The sequence below is a fragment of the Dendrobates tinctorius genome, unplaced genomic scaffold, assembly GCF_039654945.1.
Source record: "Dendrobates tinctorius isolate UK_male_01 unplaced genomic scaffold, ASM3965494v1 ptg000065l, whole genome shotgun sequence".
Lineage (NCBI taxonomy): Eukaryota > Metazoa > Chordata > Amphibia > Anura > Dendrobatidae > Dendrobates > Dendrobates tinctorius.
Window position 1 is genome coordinate 22,911,593 of NW_027361733.1, and position 23,890 is coordinate 22,935,482.

The 23,890-nt window shown below is 44.9% G+C and overlaps 1 protein-coding gene across 1 annotated transcript; it reads left to right on the top strand.

Moving 5' to 3' along the window:
* The first annotated feature begins 4,572 nt into the window (after positions 1–4,572).
* Positions 4,573–21,082, top strand: CIMIP1 (ciliary microtubule inner protein 1). Its single transcript, XM_073580966.1, has 4 exons — positions 4,573–4,690; positions 19,760–19,841; positions 19,939–20,037; positions 20,846–21,082. Exons 1-4 carry the CDS (start codon positions 4,629–4,631, stop codon positions 20,999–21,001), a joined length of 399 nt encoding a protein of 132 aa, XP_073437067.1. The 5' UTR covers positions 4,573–4,628; the 3' UTR covers positions 21,002–21,082.
* Positions 21,083–23,890: the final 2,808 nt, after the last annotated feature.

A 23,890-nucleotide genomic window follows, 5' to 3' on the forward strand; every position in this document is an offset into this window, starting at 1 on the left:
CACAGATTCTTCAGGGCCTGTTGCGCCCCACCATCATCGTTTCTTCAGGGCCTGTTGCTCCCCACCGGCATCGTTTCTTCAGGGTCTGTTGCACCCCACCGGCATCGTTTCTTCAGGGCCTGTTGTGCCCCCACCGTCATCGTTTCTTCAAGGGCCTGTCGAGCCCAGTTTCATCCCGGAGTATCGAGGCGTCAAGGCAGCCGCACCAGCGACCTCTACGCGGCCACGCCTGTGATCCTAACAGACCCCTGGAAGGATAAGTGTACTATAGGAGATAAGGACACCCAGTTTAGTCATACGTGGCCTATAGCACCCGGGCCAACCGGGTTAGTCGCATTTACCACAAGAAAGTGTTGTTAGGTTTGTTGAGTCCCTGCGTGGACTGGTGTTTTGTTCATACTTTTGTTTGCTCAATATAGTCCCAGCGGCTAGAGTTTATAAAAGTTATTTTCATAAACCACACCCAGTCTCGTGTCTCGTCACTGCATCCTGCGAAACTGCTAGAACCCTACACCTGAGCCAAAAATGGAAGCCTGGTTGCGGATAGCCCGTGGTTTTGTGGAGACATGCCAGTTTCCAAACTGTATTGGAGCCTTGGATGGGAAGCACATCAGCGTGCGTAAGCCCCCAAACTCAGTGTCCCAATATTATAGTCTTAAACAGTATTTTTCTGTAGTGTTGTTGGCCCTGGTTGACATTCGCTACAGGTTTATAATTGTAGATATTGGGTCCTATGGAAGAACTGGAGACTCCAGAGTCTTCAATTCTTCCATTATGGGTCGGCGGCTGCGCAATAATGAGTTGAACCTACCAACCTCACGTTACCTAGAAGGGTCCACTATGGATGCTATGCCATATGTTTTGGTTTCAGATGAGGCCTTTCAATTAACACATCACGTCATGAGTCCCTATCCTCGGAGAGGCCTGGACTACCGGCGCAGAATTTTTAACTTACGCCTATCCCGCGCATGACGACTGGTTGAGTGTGCCTTTGGCATTCTTTGTGCCTAATGGCGTGTCCCGCAGTCAGCCATTCAGCTTAGTGAATCCAATGTAAATGAGGTGAATAAAGCGTGTGTGATCCTTCACAACTTTACAATACATGACTGCTCCTCATCTGAAGGTGATGAAGTTCTGTTAGAAAATGTTGTGAGGCCAATTACACATGTGATACCTCTTCGTCGTCAGCTCTCTGGATTAAAAGTGCGGGATGTTTTTACTAATTATTTTGTCACACCAGAGGGAGCTACTCCATGGCAACACAATGCTATTTCTATGTTGTAACTTTGAATTATGTTGCTTAAGTAAACTCATTTTTTGGTTACAAGTGTGTGTTGTATTTCCCTTATAATGTGTCAAATGTTTAAATGCAAAGATTAACAATTTCGTCATAACATTACACATTAGTCAGTTTGTCAAAACTGTTTTTACTCCAAACCTAGAGTTTTTCATAACACAAAACAATATTATGAGCATATTGTTTCTTTTCCCAATACAAATGGGATGACAAAGGCCCAAAAAATTAGCATAACAAAAACAAGAAAGTTGAGTTTAACAAAAACAAAAACATAATAAACAAAAATTATACGTTAGGGTATGTTGGGGGTGGTGATGGCGGAAGGGCAGCTTGACCTGTTTGCTGCGTTGAAGGCGCAACTTGTACCTCACTCGGTGTATTTGCATGTGATGCTCCAGGATGGTGGAGCCAAGAAATGTGATGATGGATACTGTAGAGGATACTCCTCGGTATTGGAGTATCCATGTGGTTCATACCCCCCCAATATGGCCATGTCAACCATACCCATGTTGGGACCAGCCTCCAACAGAGGGTCTGATCAAGGGGCCATATTGGGCAGGTGTATTATAGATTGACATTTGGGCCTGTGTAGGCCAATATAGTGTTTGGGGGAATGTGGCTGTGGTGTTGGTGTAGGAGGGTAAGAAATGATGCCTCTCATGCCTCCCTTCTCTATAGGTGTCTTCTAGTACTTAATCATGGGAGGGGCTGCCGGGTAGTAAGAGGGAAGCTTGTAGAAAGTTAAGTCAGACGGGGCCAAGGAGCCCAAGAGTGCACATGGGCTATAGGCCCGGACAGCTTGGCAGTCACGCAATGTTAAGTCGTTATTGCCCACGTTGCCCACGGCCACTGCAGGTCTTAGCAGTGGCTCAGAACAGGAAAAGGAAGATGTGGCGTCTTACCACCTGGGTCAATGCTTTTAGGGCAGAAGTTGGCTGGACTAAGGAGATGAAAGGAGTTTGCACTTCGACGAGATTGGTACAGATGGGCTGGATGCTTCACCGGGGGTCACCAAGTGTAGTGATTGATGAATCAATGTCTGGGGCGAAACAGGCTGAAGCAAACTTCATTTTAGTGAAGTCAGACCTGGAAGGAACTGGGAAGCAGTCTAGTACGGTCCAGTCCGGGCGTGTACTGCACAGAAGTGACAGCAAGCAAGGGAAAGATCAGGAAGCAAGTAAATGTGATGATGTACCAACTGTGGGTGTAACGTGCAAAATTCTAAGTAAAGCAAGTGTTAAAGTTGTCTCAGACTGTGTCTCCATCGATGGGGGTTGCCTAGAAGAGGGAATGTTATGGCCTGGGAAGTGTCCGGGTAAAGATGGATCTAGATATGCAGGTATGCCGAGGAGCATAGTATTGTTTCATGTAGGGGAAGGGCTGGGCGCAGTTGCCACCACAGTCCAGGTCACGACTACGGTCCTGACCCTCCCTTACACTGGCACACTGGGGGAAGATTTATCGAAACTGATGTAAATGGAAATTGGAGTCCTCAACCCTTGTAACCAATCAGATTCCTGCTCTCATTTTTCAGAGGCCTTTTGAAAAATGTAATTTGTGACCTGACTGGTCACTATCGATAACGGCTATGCTGCATACAGTCTATAATATAACGGTGGGAGCGCCACTCAGTCTGAAGCCTTTATAGACTGCGTGACGCGTCTGCGCAGACTGGACCCCACAGAGTGACGCATCCACCCAGAAAATCGCGGTATGCGTAAGCACTGATCGCATACCGCGATCTCCGGCACAACACCTTACCGATCCGGTGTTGCTGATGCCGCGGAGTCTTGCGTCTTGCTGTGATGTCAGGAGAGGGCAGGTTGTGGTGCCGAGTCGGTGCACGCGCAGTCTGCGCTTTCCGCTGCCATTTTGTAGAAGACACAGTGCAGTGTCTTCACACTACAGTGTGTCTTCAAGAAAATGGCGCCGGAAAGCGAGGACTGCACAGGCGCCGAGTCTGGCACCACAACACGCCCTCTCCTGACATCACAGCACAACAACTTAACAATTGGGTATTGACGCGGGCCCTCTCCTGACATCACGGCGAGACCCCGCGTCAATATCCGATCATTACGTTGTTTTGCCGTGATGTCTGGAGAAGGTGCGTTGTGGTGCCGGACTTGGCGCCTGCGCAGTCCTCGCTTTCCACCGCCAGGACCATGCATACCAGGAAAGGGGGGTGATGACCATGCATACCAGGAAAGGGGAGTGAGAGGACCATGAACACCAGGAAAGGGGGGTGAGGGGACTATGCACACCAGGATAGGGGGGGTGAGAGGACCATGCATACTAGGATAGGGGGGTGAGAGGACCATGCATACCAGGATAGGGGGGTGATGGGACCATGCATACCAGGATTGGGGATGAGGGACCTTGCATACCAGAATTGGGAGGTAAGGGGTGCCATGTATACCATGATTTGGGATGAGGGGACCATGCATAACAGGATTGGCGGGTGAGGGGACCATATATCCTACGATAGGGATGAGGGGGGGACCATGCATACCAGGATAGGGATGAGGGGGTACCATGCATACCAGGATTGGGGGGGGTGAGGGGGACCATGCATACCAGGATTGGGGGGTGAAGGGAACATGCATACCAGGATTGGGGGGTGAGGGGACCATGCATAACAGGACTGGGGGGTGAGGGGACCATGCATACCAGGATTGGGTGGTGAGGGGACCATGAATACCAGGATATGGATGAGGGGACCATGCATACCAGGATTGGGATGAGGGGGTACCATGCATACCAGGATTGGGGGGTGAGGGGACCATGTATACCAGGATGAGGAATGGGGTACCATGCATACCAGGATTGGGGTGGGACTATACATACCAGAATAGGGATGAGGGGGCCATACATGCCATTATAGGGATGAGGGGGTACCATGCATACCAGGATAAGGATGAGGGGTGCCATGCATAGCAGGATAGGGATGAGGGGTGCCATGCATACCAGGATAGGAGGGAGCAGCACATACCAGGATGGGAGACCATATACCAATAAAAATGCTCGCCACCCGGGAATAGAACGGGTTCATAGCTAGTATATTATATAGGTCAAAAATCAGACTTTGCTACAGGCAGCTGGGAAATGTGCATCCATATTATCATTATATCACGCTTCAAGCAGTATAATATCATGAAGGCCCAATACTCAATGTGATCACCTCCACACCTTTATATCCATCATATCATGCTTCATATATAATAACATGGAGGCCCTGCCCTCAGTGTGATGTCACCGCCTCACTCCGGTTACCTGGCTACAGGTAAACAGCAATCAGCTGTGTCCTCTGCTAGGAAGCTGTGTGTACAGAGACATGGCAGCCGCCCCCCAGGACCAGGGCAAACACAGAAACCTCGTGGCACAAGACATGATCTGGTAACATAATGCTGCCTCTTATCTGTGTACATAATGGGGAGCAGGGTGTATATAATGTACAGTATATACTGGTGTGTCCACAGAATATAATGTGCACAGGATATATCGTGTGTACACAGGTTACGTAATACTTTATAATGTGTGTGTATACGGTATATAAAAAAGATATACCATGTATAGGATATTATCATAATTTTAAAGTGTGTTTGATTATATAACAAGGATATAGTGTCTGTTTAGGGCATATAACAAGTATATACTGTGTGTGTATACAGTGTATAACAAGTATATACTGTGTGTATATAGGGTATATAATAAGTATATACTGTGAGTGTATACAGTATATAACAAGTATATACTGTGTGTATATTGGGTATATAATAAGTATATAATGTGTGTGTATACAGTATATAACAAGTATATACTATGTGTATATAGGGTATATAAAAAGTATATGCTGTATATACAGTATATAACAAGTATATATTGTGTGTATATAGGGTATATAATAAGTATATACTTTGTGTATACAGTATATGGTATATAACAAGTATATACTGTGTGTTTATAGGGTATATAACAAGTATATACTGTGTGTATACAATATGGTATATGACAAGTATATATTGTGCATGTATATATAGGGTATATAACAAGTATATATATAGTGTGCATATAGGGTATATAACAAGTATATACTGTGTGTATACAGTATGATATATGACAACTATACATTGTGTATGTATATATAGGGTATATAACAAGTATATATATATTGTGTGCATATAGGGTATATAACAAGTATATACTGTGTGTATACAGTATGATATATGACAACTATATATTGTGTATGTATATATAGGGTATATAACAAGTATATATATATATATATAGTGTGCATATAGGGTATATAACAAGTATATACTGTGTGTATACAGTATGGTATATGACAAGTATATATTGTGTATGTATATATAGGGTATCTAACATGTGGTGTAGTGACCACTGTGTCCACTAGGGGGCGCTGTATGGATGTCCCAGGAGAGTGGATGAATGGCAAGATACTGAATGACCGTTATGTATCTCAAGGTGGGTGGCCTTGAGATGGAGATTTATATGTGTGTTAATCAGCAGTGATACTGCTGAGGTGCTGGTTCAATGTGTCAGGGACTAGTTACCTACAAACCCACCCAGAGGGTGTGTTTAATAACGCTATTGTAAAGTGTATATGTGTGGTTGAAGGACCTGTGATGAGGTCATAGTCATGTGACCCGGTGGGCTTGGCTATGGACCATATAATGTGGCCAGGGTAGGTCATATGTGGTGAATGCTTGGACCCGGTTGGTCCAGTGTGGAAGGTCCCACTGAGATGGGGCTTCCTGCCTGACAGCACGTGTGGGCGCTGTGTTTAATGGCTGCAAGTGCCTGAGAGTTCCCTGGAGGGAATGAATGTCTGCAGTATGGAGAAGCAGCCATGAGAGAACCCTGACGGGGTGAGATATAACTGTGAGGCTGAAAAGCCTGCGTTTTGGACACTGCTAACAGAGTGAAGCTCTGTCATGGACGCTATGCCGTTTATATGATCTTTATGTTGCTGCTGTGGGTTTATGCTGCTGAATAAACCGCATGGACTGTTTTGGTTTTATGGAAAACCTGTGCCAGACGTGATTTATTGGCCACTAAGCGAGTATCCCCTACCCGAATGACAGCGCTACCTCACAATTGGTGGAGAAAGCTATGGGCATTGTTGTAGCCTTGTTGCTGGGAGCAACGGAAGAGGACTGCAAAGTCGGTTGCTAAGGGCAACGCTGAGCCAGGAGGGCTGACGGTTGGGGAAGCCACTGCCCGGCTGTGGTTCTAGAACCGTGGGGAGGCCTAGTGAGTAAGACACTGTCCGGATCGGTGAGCCCAGTGCGGCCGTTTCCCCAGGAGAAAGAGACTTATAGGATACCTCTGCGGTAGAGGGGTCCGAGAACCTGCACGGCCAGCAGGTGACGGTCGTGAAAACCGTATTGTACTGACCGAGGTCAGTGAGAAAGAGACTGGTGATTGATAGGGTGCCTCTGTGGAGAAGAGGTATCCGAGGACCTGTGGGGCCGACACAGATAACGGACAGGTGTTCATGTTGTACTGACCTGGGTCAGTGAGAGAGACTGTGTACCTGGAGGGTTCAGTGAGCAAGGTCCTGGAGGGTCAGTGTTGGGAGATTCTAGGGGAAGAATCGGATCCCTGGAGCACGTGGTATGACCTTGGACCTGGTGAGGCGTGAGTGTTGGGCAGTCTCAGGAGGAGATGGATGTCCTCAAGAGCACCCGCTAAGCCCCTGGACCTGGTGAGGCCGGTGTGTTGGGAAACCCTGGGAGGAGGGCCGCTCCCTGAATAGCACCCGGTGCGCCCTGGGTGTTGGACAGTCTCAGGCGGAGACGAAATGTCCTGAATAGCACACAGACAGGGCACGTGAGTTTTGTGTGGTGTGTTGGTGTGGCTGGTGTGTTGGGAAACCCTGGGAGGAGGGTCGCTCCCTGAATAGCACCCCGTGCGCCCTGTGTGTTGGACGGTCTCAGGAGAGGAGATGGAAGGTCCTGAATAGCACACAGACAGGACATGTAAGTTTTTTGTGTGGTGTTTTTTTTCTTTTCTCAACTCAGCCTGTGGTGGCTTAGTGGGAGTCAAGAAGGGGTAAATCGGCTTCCTGTAACTCGGCGGGGTTACGAAGAGGACACCAGCCGCTGTGTGTGAACAGCAGCCGGTGGTGTCGGTGATCGGTGACAGCAGGAGCTGTGGTGGTGCCAGCAAGGACTTGTGTGGTATCGTAAAAGAGACAAACTGTGTTGTGTGAACTGTGGTCTGAGAAGACCGGTATAACGGACATGGGGAAGTCTCGAAAGGGGGCGGTGGCCCAAATCGGGGTGGTAGCCCAAAAGCGGGTGGAGTCCCAGAAGGGGGTAGTGACCCAAATTGGGGTGGTAACCCAAAAAGAAGTGGAGTCCCAGAAGGGGGCGGTGACCCAAATTGGGGTGGTAACCCAAAAAGAAGTGGAGTCCCAGAAGGGGGCGGTGACCCAAATTGGGGTGGTAACCCAAAGAGGGCGGAGTCCCAGGAAGGGGGCGGTGACCCAAATTGGGGTGGTTCAGGAAATGGCAGCACTGGTAGCCTCAGTGGGTATATCTGGGGAACCGCAGTGTGTCTGTATGAGTTTTGAGGAGTGCGGCATGTATTTTCCGGATAATGATGGGCCACAGGTGTGTACCATGATGCTGCACCGGGAAGGAGTCTCTGGTAGACTGGACTCAGAGAGTCAGGTGACTGACAGGAACTCCGCTCGTTTTATCTCTGACCGAGAAAAACGCCAGGGTTCGCTGTAAACATGGGGTCATGGTGAACTATGCAGTAGACCGAGTAATGTTTGAGGGGACTAAAGGTGGTGTGTGCCAAGGGGGCGGGATACCACGAGACTTAGTCTATGCCTTGGAGAGGGGCCGGGACTTTGTGTTCTTTGATGACATATGGTCGGACGATGGAGACGTTTCGACTGTGGGGCCAGCGGACGCTGAGATGGTGACACCTCCTAAAGTGGACAGGTCAGAAGTAGAACTGACCGGGAAAAGAAGTACATCTGCCCAACTGAAGGACCTGACGTCTCGTGACAAGACAGATGGTGGGCTGGGAGATGAGGTGACTGGAATGGACATGGTCAGAGGGTAACTGGAGGGTTGACTCGGATGATCGGCGTGACTCAGACTCTAGGGGTGACTGTGGCTCTGAGAGAGAAAGGGAGCACAGACTGGATGAGCTAGAGAAAGAAGTCTTTGAGCTCAAAGGTCACCTGGCATTGTGGCAAGGTCTGAATAAGTCACTCAGAGAAGAGGTAGGAGTACTAACAAAAACTGTAAGAGGTCTTCTGCAGGAGAAGAAGTGGGATGAAGACTTACAGCGGCCAGCCCTGAGTGAGGAACAGTGTGAAGACAAAAAGAAACTGAAAAGTATGGAAGCAGAGGTGATTCGTTTGCAGATGGAGCTTTCTGCTGCAGAGTGTGCTAAAAGACAAGCACAGCAGGAAAAAGATGAACTGGCTGATGTGATTGCCAACAACAGAGGTGAAGGTGCTCTGGCTTTGAAAGAAAAGAGGCGGTTAAAGTCTCGCATTGTTCAGCTTGAAGAAGAAGTGGAGAAAGGCCACACTTCAGGTTGACCTGATGGATGCTGATCTGAAGACAGACCATAGTAATGGTCAGAAGAATGAGAATGCCTATCAGCAATTAGTTCGCCAGAATAAGGACTTAGAAGCAAAGGTTGCACTACTGGAGGAACAGCTTGATGCAGAAATTAAAGTGCGACAATCTGCTAGCAAACAAGTACATCGTACGGAGAAAAAACTGAAGGTTGTACTAAGGCAAATGGATGATGAAAGGCGTAATTCTGAGCAGTACAAAGGCCAGGCGGAGGGAAATGATGTGCGTCTGGACCCTATTTTAAACTTTTGCCTAGGCCCCACTTTGCCTAAAACCAGCCCTGCATAAGGATATAGTATCAGTATAGGGCATATATCAAGGATATAGTGTGTGTACATAGGGTATGTAACAAGTATATACTGTGTGTGTATATATAGTATATAAGTACAGTGGGAAAATACTGTAAGTATTTGATACACTGACGATTTTGCAAGTTTTCCCACCGACAAAGAATGGAGAGATCTTGACGGCTGTTGTCCGTCTTTTTACAATTCTCCCGTGCCGGTGCCTATGCTTTGTCGATATGAAATAAAGTGAATCATTTCAAGAGAACAGTGAGTGCCATCCTGCTGTCTTTTTTGTTATATGTTGGCAGTGGGCACCTCTAGTAAGGTGGGCACGAGATGGCGGGTCTTGTCACCTCTGCCTCACACATAAGTTACTATGAGGTGTACTTTATTCCTGCCACATTTCTTTCTTGGCCTACTGAGAGAAATGTTTTGACCAGTTGAAAGTTATACAACCTGAGGATTATGCATGTGTGCGCTGCCCGCATATGTATATATTTACTTACTCCGACCCCTATATAAACCCTGCCCCTCCGACCAACATCCACTTTCCCATGCTCCTGTTCCAATCCTGGGGTCTTTATTTGTCCCCCCTTAGTCCTCCACATGCTGAACATCTGGGACATGACTAACATTGCGCAATGTGCGCTTGTTCGTCGCCAGATGCAGCGTCGTGTCCAGTGTGTGAGGAGACGGCGACTTGTCTGTGGCGTTAACCCCTCTGCTGACATGTTGGGCACAGCCTGTGATGCGGAGCATCTCTTCCTGTGTATCCGGCCACAGGCTGCACATCGGAGGCTGCTTCTTCTATCTGGGGAAGTTCATGAAGCAGAAGCCTCTGTGTGACTCATGTGAAGTAACTTGTCTGACAGGTCATGGGTCCAGGTCAGCAGGTGATTGCAGACTATTTGCTGGTTTCGATGTTAGGTACAGGTGAGTCAGGACTAGTTGGGTGGAAGCCTTCCAATATTTGTAAGGCCTCATGCACACACTGAGTATTTGGTGAGTTTTTACCTCAGTATTTGTAAGGCCTCATGGACCCGCTGAGCATTTGGTGTTTTTTACCTCAGTATTTGTGAGCCCTCGTGCACACGTTGCGTATTTGCAGAGTTTTTTTACCTCAGTATTTAACCCCTTCCCTCCCCTTGACGCACCGTATGCGTCATGAAAACTAGTGACTTCCCGACCCCGTCAAATAACCGGGGGGGCCCACAGAGTCTGAACAGCCCGGGGCCCTGGCTACCCTTAATCCACCCCTGGTTTGAACTCTTACCTGTATAAAAGACACCTGTCCACACACTCACATTCCAACCTCTCCTCCATGGCCAAGACCAAAGAGCTGTCTAAGGACAACAAAGAGAAAATTGTATACCTGCACAAGGCTGGTATGGGCTACAGAACAATAGGCAAGCAGCTTGATGAGAAGGTAACAACTGTTTGCTCAATTATTAGAAAATGGAAGAAATGCAAGACGACTGTCAATCTTCCTTGGTCTGGCGCTCCATGCAATCTCTCACCTCATGGGGTAAAAATGAGTAAAGATGATTCTGAGTAAGGTGTGGAATTAGACCAGAACTACATGGGAGGACCTGGTCAATGACCTGAAGAGAGCTGGGAACAGTCTCAAACACTACCGTTACACTCTATGTCGTCATGGATTAAAATCCTGCAGAGCACGCAAGGTCCCCCTGCTCACATCAGCACATGTCCAGACCCATTTGAAGTTCGCCAATGACCGTCTGGATGATTCAGAGGAGGCATGAGAGAAGGTCATGTGGTCAGATGAGACTAAAATAGAATTTTTTGGTATCAACTCCACTCGCCATTTTTGGAGGAAGAACGATGAATACAACCCCAAGAACACTATCTCAGCCATGAATCATGGAGAGGGAAACATATTTTGGGAGTGATTTTCTGCAAAGGGTACAGCACTACATCGTACTGAAGGGAGGATGCTTGGGGTCATGTATCGCAATATTTTGGCACACAACCTCCTTACTTCAGTAAGTGCTTTGAAAATGGGTTGTGGCTGAGTCTTCTAGCATGACAATGACCCAAACACACATCCAGGGCAACTAAGAAGTGGCTCTGTAAGAAGCATTTCAAGGTCCTTGAGAGGCCAAGTCAATTCCCAGACCTGAACTCAGTTGAAAATCTTTGGAGGGAGCTGAAACTCAATTTTATCCAGCGACAGCCCCAAAACCAGAAAGCTCTGGAGAAGATCTGTATGGAGGAGTGGGCCAAAATCCCTGCTGCAGTGTGTGCAAACTTGGTCAAGAACTACAGGAAACGTCTGACCTCTGTAATTGCACACAAAAGTTTCTCTATGAAATATTAAATTCTGTTTTGGTATTGTATCAAATACTTATTTCATGCAATAAAATACAAATTAATTATGTAAAAATCATACAATGTGATTTTCTGAATTTAATTTTAAGACTGTTTCTTATAGTTGAAGTGTACATACAACAATAATTACAGACCTCCCCATTCTTTGTAGGTGGGAAACTTGCAAAATTTGCAGTGTATCAAATTCTTATTTTCCCCACTTTATTTACTGTGTATACATATATATATGAATATATATGCGTCTGTATAATGGAGGTATGATATATATATAATGTGCATGTATATAGATAATGTGAGATAAATAGACAGACGTGGGCTATGTATATGGTATGAATGTATATGTAGCAGCTGCAGGTTAGAATAGGAGAAAGGATTGTGTGATTTACCTTCATGAATTATTTAGGGCGAGGATTGCTGGCTGCACAGTGATCTGATTGTATCTCATTACGTGGTCTCAATCACATTCGTCATGTGACTCTTAGGCTGGTTTCACACTTGCGTTTTTTTTCGCGGTATTTTAGCGCTAAAAAACGCATGTGTTTTTTTTCCTATACTTTGCATGGGATGCGCTTATGTGCGCATACACATGCGTTTGTATGCGTTTTTCCGCGCATGCGTTTTTTTGCGGTATGCTCTCGGGCGCACAAAATGCATCCTGTTGCATTTTTTGGGCGTCCGACTTGCCTCAAAAAAACGCATGCACACGCAATGCGTTTTTTTACAGCAAGACACCCATTATAAGTCTATGGGTGCGCATATGTGCGCATTGGCATGCTTATGTATGCTTTTTTCGCTCATGTGTTTTTTTTTTTACCATTAGTTGGACAATGGAATTTAGGGGTTTGGGTTAGAGTTAGGGTTAGTTAAGGGGGTTTAGGGCTAGGGTTAGGGTTAGCTAGGGTTTAGGGTTAGGGTTAGGGTTAGTATGGTTTCGTTAAGGGTTAGGGTTAGGGTCAGGGTTAGGGTCAGGGTTAGGGTCAGGGTTAGGGTTAGGGTTAGGGTCAGGGTTAGGGTTAGGGTCAGGGTTAGGGTTAGGGTTAGTAAAGTCATGGTTTGGGTTAGTGTGAGGGGCCACCTAATGTTGGAAAAAAACGCAAACGCGGTAAAAACGCACTAAAAACGCATACAAACGCATAAAAACGCTGCGTTTTTTTCATGCATGCTCATAAAAATGCTTGAAAAAAACGCAGCATTTGTATGCGTTTGTATGCGTTTTTCCAATGCGTTTTTTTGCGGGAAAAACGCGCTGCAAAAAAAAGCAAGTGTGAAATTAGCCTTAAAAAGTCATATATACAATTGCACTATTTTTCACAAAGCACAGCATCTGTATGACTATTACTAATATATAGACTAAGTACAGCATAAAGTTTCAACTTCCACCTTTGTGTCTCTTTTTATCTCTAACCGCCTGTGTGAGCATTCAGCGTCACATAGCTGAATGGGCAGTCCTATTCATATCTGCAAAAACTACATTTCCCAGCAGCACCCTGTTCCTCTCCAGGGCTGTAGGGCCTTCTCGCTTCTGTTTTCTCCTGAATTATTTCCATCTCTTTAACTGTATCTGCTGTACTCTATCAAATGCAGCATTATAGCAAAGAACTAAAAGAATAAAAAATAAATAACACAGTAAAGCACTAAAAGACTTATAGATAAATTTTAAAAAAAAGTTCATCAGCAGTAAGACCTACAAGATAAATAAATTAAGAAATTAGTGCAGCAGCAGTGAAAACATAGAATTCATATTTATTATAAAAAGTCCACCTATGTATACTGAATGTATGTCTCATAAAGGGCCGGACTGGCCCACCGGAAAACTAGAGAATCCTCTGTTGGGCCCTAGGCTGTCCTTCATAGGCGTCCATAGCGGCAGACCTTGAGGCCACTATGGCACCTCTGAGTGCAGAAGAACCCTGAGCTGAATTGTGGCCTAGTGAGCCGGTCATGTAACCACTTCTGCTGCCTGGATTTCAAAAGTATCTGCATCCGGAGAATGGCTTCCGCCTTTGACATTCGGCCTGTGCATCTGAGACTGCACGCAGAAGGCGCAATGACGTCACTAGATGGTGTCTGCCACTGATCACACACTGCAGATATGGGAGCAACGTGCCATGGGGAACTTGGTGAGATATTTTTTTATTATTTTATCAGTCATTACCAGGGACTCCATACTGTATATAGGGGAGCTGTGAGGGACATTGTACTGTGTATAGGTACCAGTGGTGCCCTCATACTTCATAAAGTCACACTGTAGGGGCCATTATACTGTAGATAGGTAGCTGTGGGGAAACCATACTGTATATATGGGGGCTATCAAGCTGCGTATACAGAGTTGGGGGACATCATACTCTGTATAGGGAGCTGTGTGGACATCATACCAAATATAGGGAGTTGTGGGAACACCATATGGTATATAGGGGCTGTAGGGGCATCATATACTGTATATAGGGAGCTGTGGGAGCCATCATACTGCATGTAGGGAATGTGAGTATGTCATTGTATAAATGGATCTGTGGGGACATCATACTGTATATAGGGAGCTGATGGGAAATCATAATGTATATAGAAGCCTTGGGGACATCAAACTGTATATAGGTAGCTGTGGGGTCCATGAAACTTGATATACAGTGGGTTAGGAAAGTATTCAGACCCCTTTAAATTTTTCACTCTTTGTTTCATTGCAGCATTTGGTAAATGCAAAAAAAAAATCATTTTTTTCTCATTAATGTAAACTCTGCACCCCATCTTGACTAATAAAAAACAGAAATGTAGAAATTTTTGCAAATTTATCGAAAAAAGAAAAACTGAAATATCACATGGTCATAAGACCTTTTGCTCAGACACTTATATTTATGTCACATGCTGTCCATTTCCTTGTGATCCTCCTTGAGATGGTCCTACTCCTTCAGTGGAGTCCAGCTGTGTTTAAATAAACTGATAGGACTTCATTTGTAAAGGCACACACCCGTTTATATAAGACCTCACAGCTCACAGTGCATGTCAGAACAAATGAGAATCATGAGGTCAAAAGGAACTGGCCAAGGAGCTCAGAGGCAGAATTGTGGCAAAGCACACATCTGGCCAAGGTTACAAAAGAATTTCTGCAGTACTTAAGGTTCCTAAGAGCACAGTGGCCTCCATACTCCTTAATTGGAAGAAGTTCGGTACCACAGAAGTCTTCCTAGACCTGGCTGTCCAGCCAAACTGAGCAATCATGGGAGAAGAGCCTTGGTGAGAGAGGTAAAAAAGAACCCCAAGATCACTGTGGCTGAGCTCTACAGATGCAGTAGGGAGATGGGAGAAAGTTCCACAAAGTCAACTATCACTGCAGCCTTCCACAGTCAGGCCTTTATGGCAGAGTGGCCCGACGGAAGACTCTCCTCAGTGCAAGACATATGAGAGCCCGCGTAAAGTTTGCTAAAAAAAACACATGAAGGACTCCCAGACTATGAGAAATAAAATTCTCTGGTCTGATGAGACAAAAATAGAACCTTTTGGTGATAATTCTAAGCGGCATGTGAGGAGAAAACCAGGCACTGCTCATCAATTGCCCAATACAATCCCAACAATGAAACATGGTGGTGGCAGTATTATGCTATGGGGGTCTTTTTCAGCTGCAGGGACAGGGCACCTGGTTGCAATTGCAGTAAACATCAATGCGTCCAAGTACAGAGATATCTTGGATGGAAACCTCTTCCAGAGTGCTCTGGATCTCAGACTTGGCCAAAGGTTCAACTTCCAACAAGACAATGACCCCAAGCACACAGCTAAAATAACAAAGAAATGGCTTTAGAACAACTCTGTGACCATTCTTGACTGGCCCAGCCAGAGCCCTGACCTAAACCCAATTGGGCATAACAAGAGAGACCTGAAAATGGCTGTCCATCAATGTTCACCATCCAACCTGACGGAACTGTTGCATCATTCCCAAGAAGATTCATGGCTGTACTAGCTCAAAAGGGTGCTTCTACTCAATACTGATCAAAGGTTCTGAATACTTATGACCATGTGATATTTCAGTTTTCTTCTTTAATAAATTTTCTAACATTTCTGTTTTTTTCAGTAAAGATGGGGTGCAGAGTGTACATTAATGAGAAAAAAGTGAACTTTTTTGCATTTACCAAATGGCTGCAATCAAACATAGAGTGAAAAATTGAAAGGGGTCTGAATACTTTCCGAACCTACTGTAGGGGCTATATGGGCATCAAACTATATATAGGTAGTGGTTAGGGGCCATCATACTGTATTTCTAGCATCCCCGGGAACATAAGCTCCCAGTCATTGTCTGCCCCCCTGAAAGGAGCAGAGAGCACATGAGAGAAATGAATGCCTGCCCATATCCCCATCACACATCCTCCACCCCATAGGCACATCTTCCCTCTTAAAGGGATCATTGGTATGGAAGTCAGAGCAAATCCATCCAGGGCTTTGGTTTTGACCCCAGGCCTCTCTTAAAGGGATCCCTCATATGGAAGTTAGGACCGTTCCACTCAGCTCTGTGGTTCTGACCCCAGGGTCTCTTAAAGGGATCATTGGTATGGAAGTTAGGGCAAATCCACTCTGCACTTTAGTACTGATCCCAGGCCTTTCTTAAAGGGATCTCCGATATGGAAGTCAGAGCAAATCCATCCAGCGCTTTGGTTCTGACCCCAGGCTCTCTTAAAGGGATCTCCTGTATGGAAGTTAGGGCAAATCCCTCAACGCTCTGATTCTGACCCCAGGGTTCAATTAAAGGGATTATTGGTATGCAAGTCAGAGCAAGTCCATCCAGCGCTCTGGTTTTGATCCCAGTCTCTGTTAAAGGGATCCCCGGTATCGAAGTGAGGGCAAATCCACTCAGCGCTCTGGTTCTGACCCAAGGCCCCTCTTAAAGGGATACCCGATATGGAAGTGAGGGCAAATCCACTCTGCACTTTGGTACTGACCCCAGGCCTCTCTTAAAGGGATCTCCGGTATGGAAGTTAGGGTAAATCCCTCAGCGATCTGATTCTCACCCCAGGCTTCTATTAAAGGGATCATTGGTATGGAAGTCAGGACAAATCCACTCAGCGCTCTGGCTCTGACACCAGGCCTCTCTTAAAGGGATCCCCGGTATGGAAGTTAGGACCGTTCCACTCAGCGCTCTGGTTCTGACCCCAGGCTGATGGGATAATGTGGGATATTAGGAGTAGTAGTCTGGTGGCTCTGACTGATGGGATGATGTGGGATATTAGTGGTAGTAGTCCGGTAGCTCTGGCTGACGAGATGATGTGGGATATTAGGGGGAGTGGTCCGGTGGCTCTGGCTGACGGGATGATGTGGGATATTACTGGTAGTAGTCCGGTGGCTCTGGCTGACGGGATGATGTGGGATATTAGGAGTAGTAGTCCGGTAGCTCTGGCTGACGGCATGATGTGGGAAATTAGTGGTAGTAGTCCGGTGGCTCTGGCTGACGGCATGATGTGGGATATTAGTGGTAGTAGTCCGGTGACTCTGGCTGACGGCATGATGTGGGATATTAGGGGGAGTAGTCCGGTGGCTCTGGCTGATGGCATGATGTGGGATATTAGGGGGAGTAGTCCGGTGGCTCTGGCTGACGGGGTGATGTGGGATATTAGGGGTTGTTGTCCGGCATCTGTGATGGGATGATGTGGGATATTAGTGGTAGTTGTCTGGTGGCCCTGGCTGACGGGATGATGTGGGATATTAGGGGTAGTAGTCCGGTGGCTCTGGCTGATGGGATAATGTGGGATATTAGGGGTAGTAGTCCGGTGGCTCTGGCTGACAGGATGATGTGGGATATTAGGGGTAGTAGTCCGGTGGCTCTGGCTGACGGGATGATGTGGGATATTAGGGGTAGTAGTTCGGTGGCTCTGGCTGACGGGATGATGTGGGATATTAGGGGTAGTAGTCCGGTGGCTCTGGCTGACGGGATAATGTGGGATATTAGGGGTAGTAGTCCGGTGGCTCTGGCTGATGGGATAATGTGGGATATTAGGGGTAGTAGTCCGGTGGCTCTGGCTGACAGGATGATGTGGGATATTAGGGGTAGTAGTCCGGTGGCTCTGGCTGACGGGATGATGTGGGATATTAGGGGTAGTAGTTCGGTGGCTCTGGCTGACGGGATGATGTGGGATATTAGGGGTAGTAGTCCGGTGGCTCTGGCTGACGGGATAATGTGGGATATTAGGGGTAGTAGTCCGGTGGCTCTGGCTGATGGGATGATGTGGGATATTAGAGGTAGTAGTCCGGTAGCACAGGCCGACGGGATGATGTGGGATATTATAGTGATTGTGACTATGTGGAGTGGGCGGGGCTCTACACTCAGCTTTATATATATAGATATAATCATTATAATTTGGGGCCATCATACTGTGTGCTGGGGTCATCATACTGCCTGTTTGAGGTGGGCATTTGTGGGGCATCATACTCAAAGGGAATCATGTAATCGATATTTTAGTAGGCGATAACATTAAGGGGCTTCTCAGGGCAAAAGATATTGATGATGTATTCCTTCGATAGTTCATTGATGGAAGTCCAACATCTTGCACCCCTGCCGAACATTTCTGGAACTATACTGCTCAGCTCTCTCCAGTGTGTTATTTTGCATTACCATTAAAAAGATTTACCAGGCCAGGGCTAAACTTCTTCAGGCACTGTATCATGTCAAATCCTAACAGTGTGTAGTATACAGTGATAGCGTATCGTATACTCACTGTTAGGATGCGGTTCTGCTTGCCAGTTTCATTGGTTGCCACGTGATTGCTCATATGCAATTTGAATACTTGTGGTCATATGCCAACTGACTTCTCGCCCTACTTCTCTCAAAGTTTTAACATTCAGAGAAGCAGGAATATTAGCTTGTCGGCATGTGACTACAAGTATGCAAATCGCATGTGAGTGATCACATGAAGACCAATCAAACTAGCAAGAAGTGCCAACGCCATTACAATACCGTAACATACCGTGCCTGACGAAAATTAGCCCTGGTACGAAAAATTCCTTTAATGATAATGCATTTGTTTTGGATGATATATGTCAAGTTCTCTGACATCCCCAGTCAGTCAGTCATGTTCCCCAGTCTGTCACTGGTCTCATACAACAAAGAAGAAAAACAGTTAAGTGCAGAGCCAAGTGCTGACACAGCATAGTTGAGCTGTGCTGGCAGCTGGCTCCAAAATCAGTGGGAGAAGTGCCTCAGTGCTGATTCTTGAAAGATGTGAAGCCCCAGCTCACCACACCATAATTGACATGTGTTAGCTGGTTGCCCAAAATATACTAGATTGAACCATACATATTTTTTAATTTATATATATTGCCAAAATGGAATAAAACTGAATGAAGATTAATATGAGATATTATCATTATTATCATTATCATTTTAGGAATAACCCTTTAAAGGGTTATTACTGTCGTTAGAAGTTATTCTCTATCCATAGGATAGGAAATAACTTGCTAGTCAGTGATAATCTGACGCTGGGACTCCCAGGAGCCTTCAAATTCACATTTGAATGCAGTAGTGGCCAGCCTTGTGCATCACCGCCATATTCATTGTTTATGAGACTGCCAGAAAAAGCCGAGGACAGCACACTGCTTTCTCTGACAGTCTCATAGAGAATGAATGGAGCAGTGGTGCGCATGTTCGGTCACCATTCCATTCAGACAGGTATTTCAGTGCCACGTTTTTCGGCTTGGTGGAGGTCCTAGTGGTTGAAGCCTTTCTTATCAATACATTCTTAAAGAGGTGTTCCCATGAACAAAGTACATTTTAATTACGGTAATAGATCTTGTAATAAAAATTATTTCCACAATTTAATGTGTTAAACAAAAATGTCCGTGTGCTGAGATAATCTTATAAATGTGACACAGCCATTACACAGTACACAGCAGGGGCACATTTATAAGATTATCTCAGCACAGGAACATTTTATTTAATCACATCCAATTGTGAAAATTATTATTATTCCAAGATCTATTCATTAAAATGTTGATTAAGATTAGAATAAGTGCGGTCACAATCACACTGTGCAGTTGCTAAATCCGTGGACAAGTGCTTTATATTTCAAGACTTTAGGGGCTGGATGCCCCTCAAAAATACATTACATTGACTGTCTCCCTGAAGTACTTACCCATGCATTACACATTCATGCCAATACATGCGTGTCACATTAAAAAATGTGAAAAACTGTATTAAGGCCGAGTAATATTTTATGTTATGTGTTCAGGAAAGCGCATGTGAAAAAAGAGCAGGAAACCACCAAGATGTGGCCCGAGAACTGGGGGTTCCTGACTGCACCCTATGATGAGGTAAATCTTACCTGACAGGGCACAATAGGTATCAGGTCCTGGTACCTAAGCTCCAAGAAACAACCAACATATAACAATGTCCATCTTCTTATTTTAGCCAAGAACCGCGATGGAAGCAAAGGAGGCGGCACACAGAATAAAAATCCCAGACCACATGAAGGTTCGGACGGTGACCCCGCTGGACCAGTATATAAAGGTCAGACCCCAAATATAGATTATACTAGTGTGGTTTTGGACCTGTTCTCAGCTCATATTTCTCACAGCTGAGAGATTGATACTATCACATCCAGGTTAGACAATCCTCAGTGTCACAAAAATACATTTATCTTCAATGATAAGATCAGAATGGGGAGAGATTTGTGCCACTGATATGGTTAAAGAAACATTCCTATCAAAGTTTTTATCCTCTTAATTTACTGCAGTCGCTATATTATATATCACTATGTACTTACAATTGCTCATTTTGCCTTTCTACCCAGATAATTGTTCTCTTTTCTCTGCTCTATGTAGAAACAGTCTCTTTTTCCTGCATTTATCATCCTCTCTTCAACTCCTGACCTAGCTGCTCCCTCTTCCCCCTGCCAGGGACTTTTGCAGTGACTCATGACTCATACAAGGAAAATTGACCTCCTGTTTCTACATAGAGCTCAGAAGGATTCCAGTGTCAGTTATTAATCATGTGATGGTATAGATCTAATGGAAAAGATAATTAGCTGGGTAGAAAGGCAAAATGAGCAATTGTACGTACACAGGTCTGTATAATATGGTGACTGCAATATATTAAGAGCATAAAATTTTGATGGAAGGAAGAGTGCTTCTTTAATTCACAGATGATAATCTAGAGTATCCACATTGTAGCAAACCCTCAGCTATCAGTGGTAATAAGTGGATTTTAATAAGAATGTTGCCATTGAGGGTGGCTATCAAGATTTACAAAATGGGGTGAAATCAAAAAATTTATACTGTGTATATGAGACGGCTTAAAATCCCATTTTTCCCTCCAGGTTGGCCTCTCCCCTGCCATTCCACAAACAACCCAAGGGCTGATAGGATGGAGGTCCACCATCTCGGCCCTGCAGCTGGAACGGTATGGCAGAACACGCCACGTCAAGGGTGATTTTTGCAAAAACATGAACTGGCCTGCCGAAGGAATCGCCTAAGTGGTCGCCGTTCTGCAGACGCCCCAACAAGATGGAATGGAAACATTTTAGCGGTCTCACAATAAACTAATTAAAATGAAACTTTCCTGCGATCTGTGGCAAAATGGAAAATCTCTATAGAAGTTGAGTAAATGTTAAAAATTAGCATAGGAATGAACGGCATGCTCAAACATCGTAGTGGAAAACCAGATTAACGGCAGCCTCGCCTGCACCGTCGTATCCCACTATTTACATTGTAGCAGTAAAGGTTAATGCAGCTTTATGCTGATTGAAGTGCAGCTCCAGGCGGAGAGGCTAACACTTCCATTCTGCAAGTCAACACAATCAGAAAATGGGTTTACAAGGAAGTGGCAGAGCCAGAATGAGTGCAATTACTTCATGTTAACTCCTCCCTTGCCAGACATTTTAATAAAATTCCGATGTCACTGTGCTTGTCTTCAGTTTGGACCCTTTTTAGACTTAGGACTGACATTAAAGTGGTACTCTGACCCAAATTTTTTATTACCTATTCACTGAATGGAAGATAGCTGTTAAATTGGTGAAGGTCCCACTACTGGGATCCCCACTAATTAATAGAATCAGATACTCTCTTGTCCTCCCCTGGCTACAAGCCTCACCTTATTTTCCCTTGGCCACAGGACTTCAGCAAGGAGGATTTCATTGGAGTTGAATGCTGCGCATGCAGACTGCCAATTAATTAAATTGTTTCTGGCCTAAGGACTTGGGTCCAAGATGCGGCCCAGGATAAGGGACATATACCAAGAGAGACATATTACTAGGATGGGGCCCAGGATGGGGAATATATATATACCAGGGTTGTGGATGTATATCAGGATGGCACCCAGGATAAGGGATATGTACCAGGATGGTGGATATATATACCAGGAAAAGGGATATATATATACCGAAGATAAACATCCTAAAATATAACATGCAAGGCCCATAAAAAATATAATAAACAAAGATAGAGCACTATTGTGCCTAGAGAAATAAACTCAGGATAATTTAAAAAAAAAGGGAGCACACAATTATATTAACCAGACAAGTACCTTTCAACACCAGGATAGGACAATGTTCAGACGGTGCTCTGTAGTCCCAATGCAAGGCTAAATGCGCAGAGTAGCTGCTTCCACTGGGAGCCAAAGGTCCTTGTGCTGAAGAAATGTCCCGTTGTAATCCAAGTAAAAAACATATCCAAAATCAGTATCGAGGGTTAAATGATGAAGTGCCCCTAATGTGATGGCAGGTAAAGGACGATGCCCCGGCCGGTGACAATCGCCCACCTTGTTAGCAAAATCACATCGCTGCACAGCGACAGAAGCGCTGTGTAGGAGCTGAAAGCCGGCAAGGAACAGGACCTTGCGTGACGTCACAATCACGTGATAGGTCACGTGATCGGCTAAGGAGCGCTAGAAGGACCAAATTTCCTACGCGTTTCAGAAGACTACAGCTTCCTTCATCAGGGATGGTCCTTGTCTCAGAGATAGCGCTTAAATACCTCCCCCACATACAGAGGAATATTAACTATTAAAAGCAAATAATTCTATTTCACTATTTAGTCCATTTGTCATTAAAGTATTCATTTTAAATATCCACTCGCTTTCTTCTTTGGACATTTGATTAATATAGTTCCCCTTTCTCCAACTTTTTTTAAACAGTTTTGATCCCGCTTACCTTAATGTCTCTAATAGAACCTCCATGGTGTGTAAGAAAGTGATTAGACAAAGGGTGACCAGTGAACTTCTTGGTAATATTTTGCAGATGTTCAGCAATCCTTATGCACATTGGACGTATTGTCCTGCCAATATGCAATTTCCCACATGGACATGTAATCCCATAGATGACTCCTTTAGTTTCACAAGTGATAAAGTCCATAATATTAAATTCAATACATTTATTGGCAGTTACCATTTGTTTTTTCGTGCCCAATTTTTTGCACGGACCACATTTTTTACATGGAAAAAAGCGACTAAGGGGTTTTGATTCACCTATATTCTTCCTTGTTGGATTTCTTGGAATTGAAGGTGCAATCATATTCCTCAAATTGTTGGCCTTTCTGAAAACAAACCTCGGATGTGTTGGTAATGTTTCACCCACAATCTTATAATTTTGTAAAATATTCCAGTGTTTCCTGACAATATTTTTAATTAATTTAACATTGGAATTATATTGGAGGGTAATCGGAATTTCCTCTCTAGAGTAAAAATCATCCTTATTCTTTTCTTTAGGTTCAAGAGTTCCTCCCTTTGCATTTTACCCACCAATTCTGTAGTTCTTATCAGGGAGTTCATATCATAACCCTTATGTTGGAACCTGATGTTAAGAGATTCAGCCTCTTTAATGAAATCCTGTTTCCTAGAACAATTTCTGTAAGCTCTTACGAGCTGACTCTTAGGGACATTAAGGAGCCAATTCAGAAGGTGGCAGCTATCTAGAGTAATAAAATTATTAGAGTCCGTGGGATTATGGTACAATTGAGTCTGGATCGTGTTGTTTTCATTAAAAATTCTCAAGTCTAAAAAGTTGACCTCCTTATAGCTGGTGGTGGCGGTAAAATTTAAGAAATAATGATTTTTATTTATCTCACTTAAAAATTCATTTAATAAAATGTCACCACCAGACCAAATAAAGAATATATCATCAATAAAACGACGCCATAGCACCAGGTTCCCCCGCAGATCTCCACCCGGGTAGATGGTCTCATGTTCCCATTTTCCAACGTAGAGATTCGCGTAACTGGGGGAGAACCTGGTGCCCATGGCTGTACCCCACTTATGGGAATAGTAGTTCATCCCGAACCTAAAATAATTATGAGTCAATATAAATTCAATATAATCCAAAATAAACACAATTTGGTCCTTTGGAACCTTATCATTTTTAGATATGAAG

Bases quoted from the DNA above. Each gene is read 5' to 3' on its own strand.
- CIMIP1 (XM_073580966.1), top strand. From the start codon at position 4,629: ATGGCAGCCGCCCCCCAGGACCAGGGCAAACACAGAAACCTCGTGGCA. The intron at 19,842-19,938 runs GTAAATCTTACC...TTCTTATTTTAG, and splicing joins TGACTGCACCCTATGATGAG to CCAAGAACCGCGATGGAAGC. The intron at 20,038-20,845 runs GTCAGACCCCAA...TTTTCCCTCCAG, and splicing joins CGCTGGACCAGTATATAAAG to GTTGGCCTCTCCCCTGCCAT.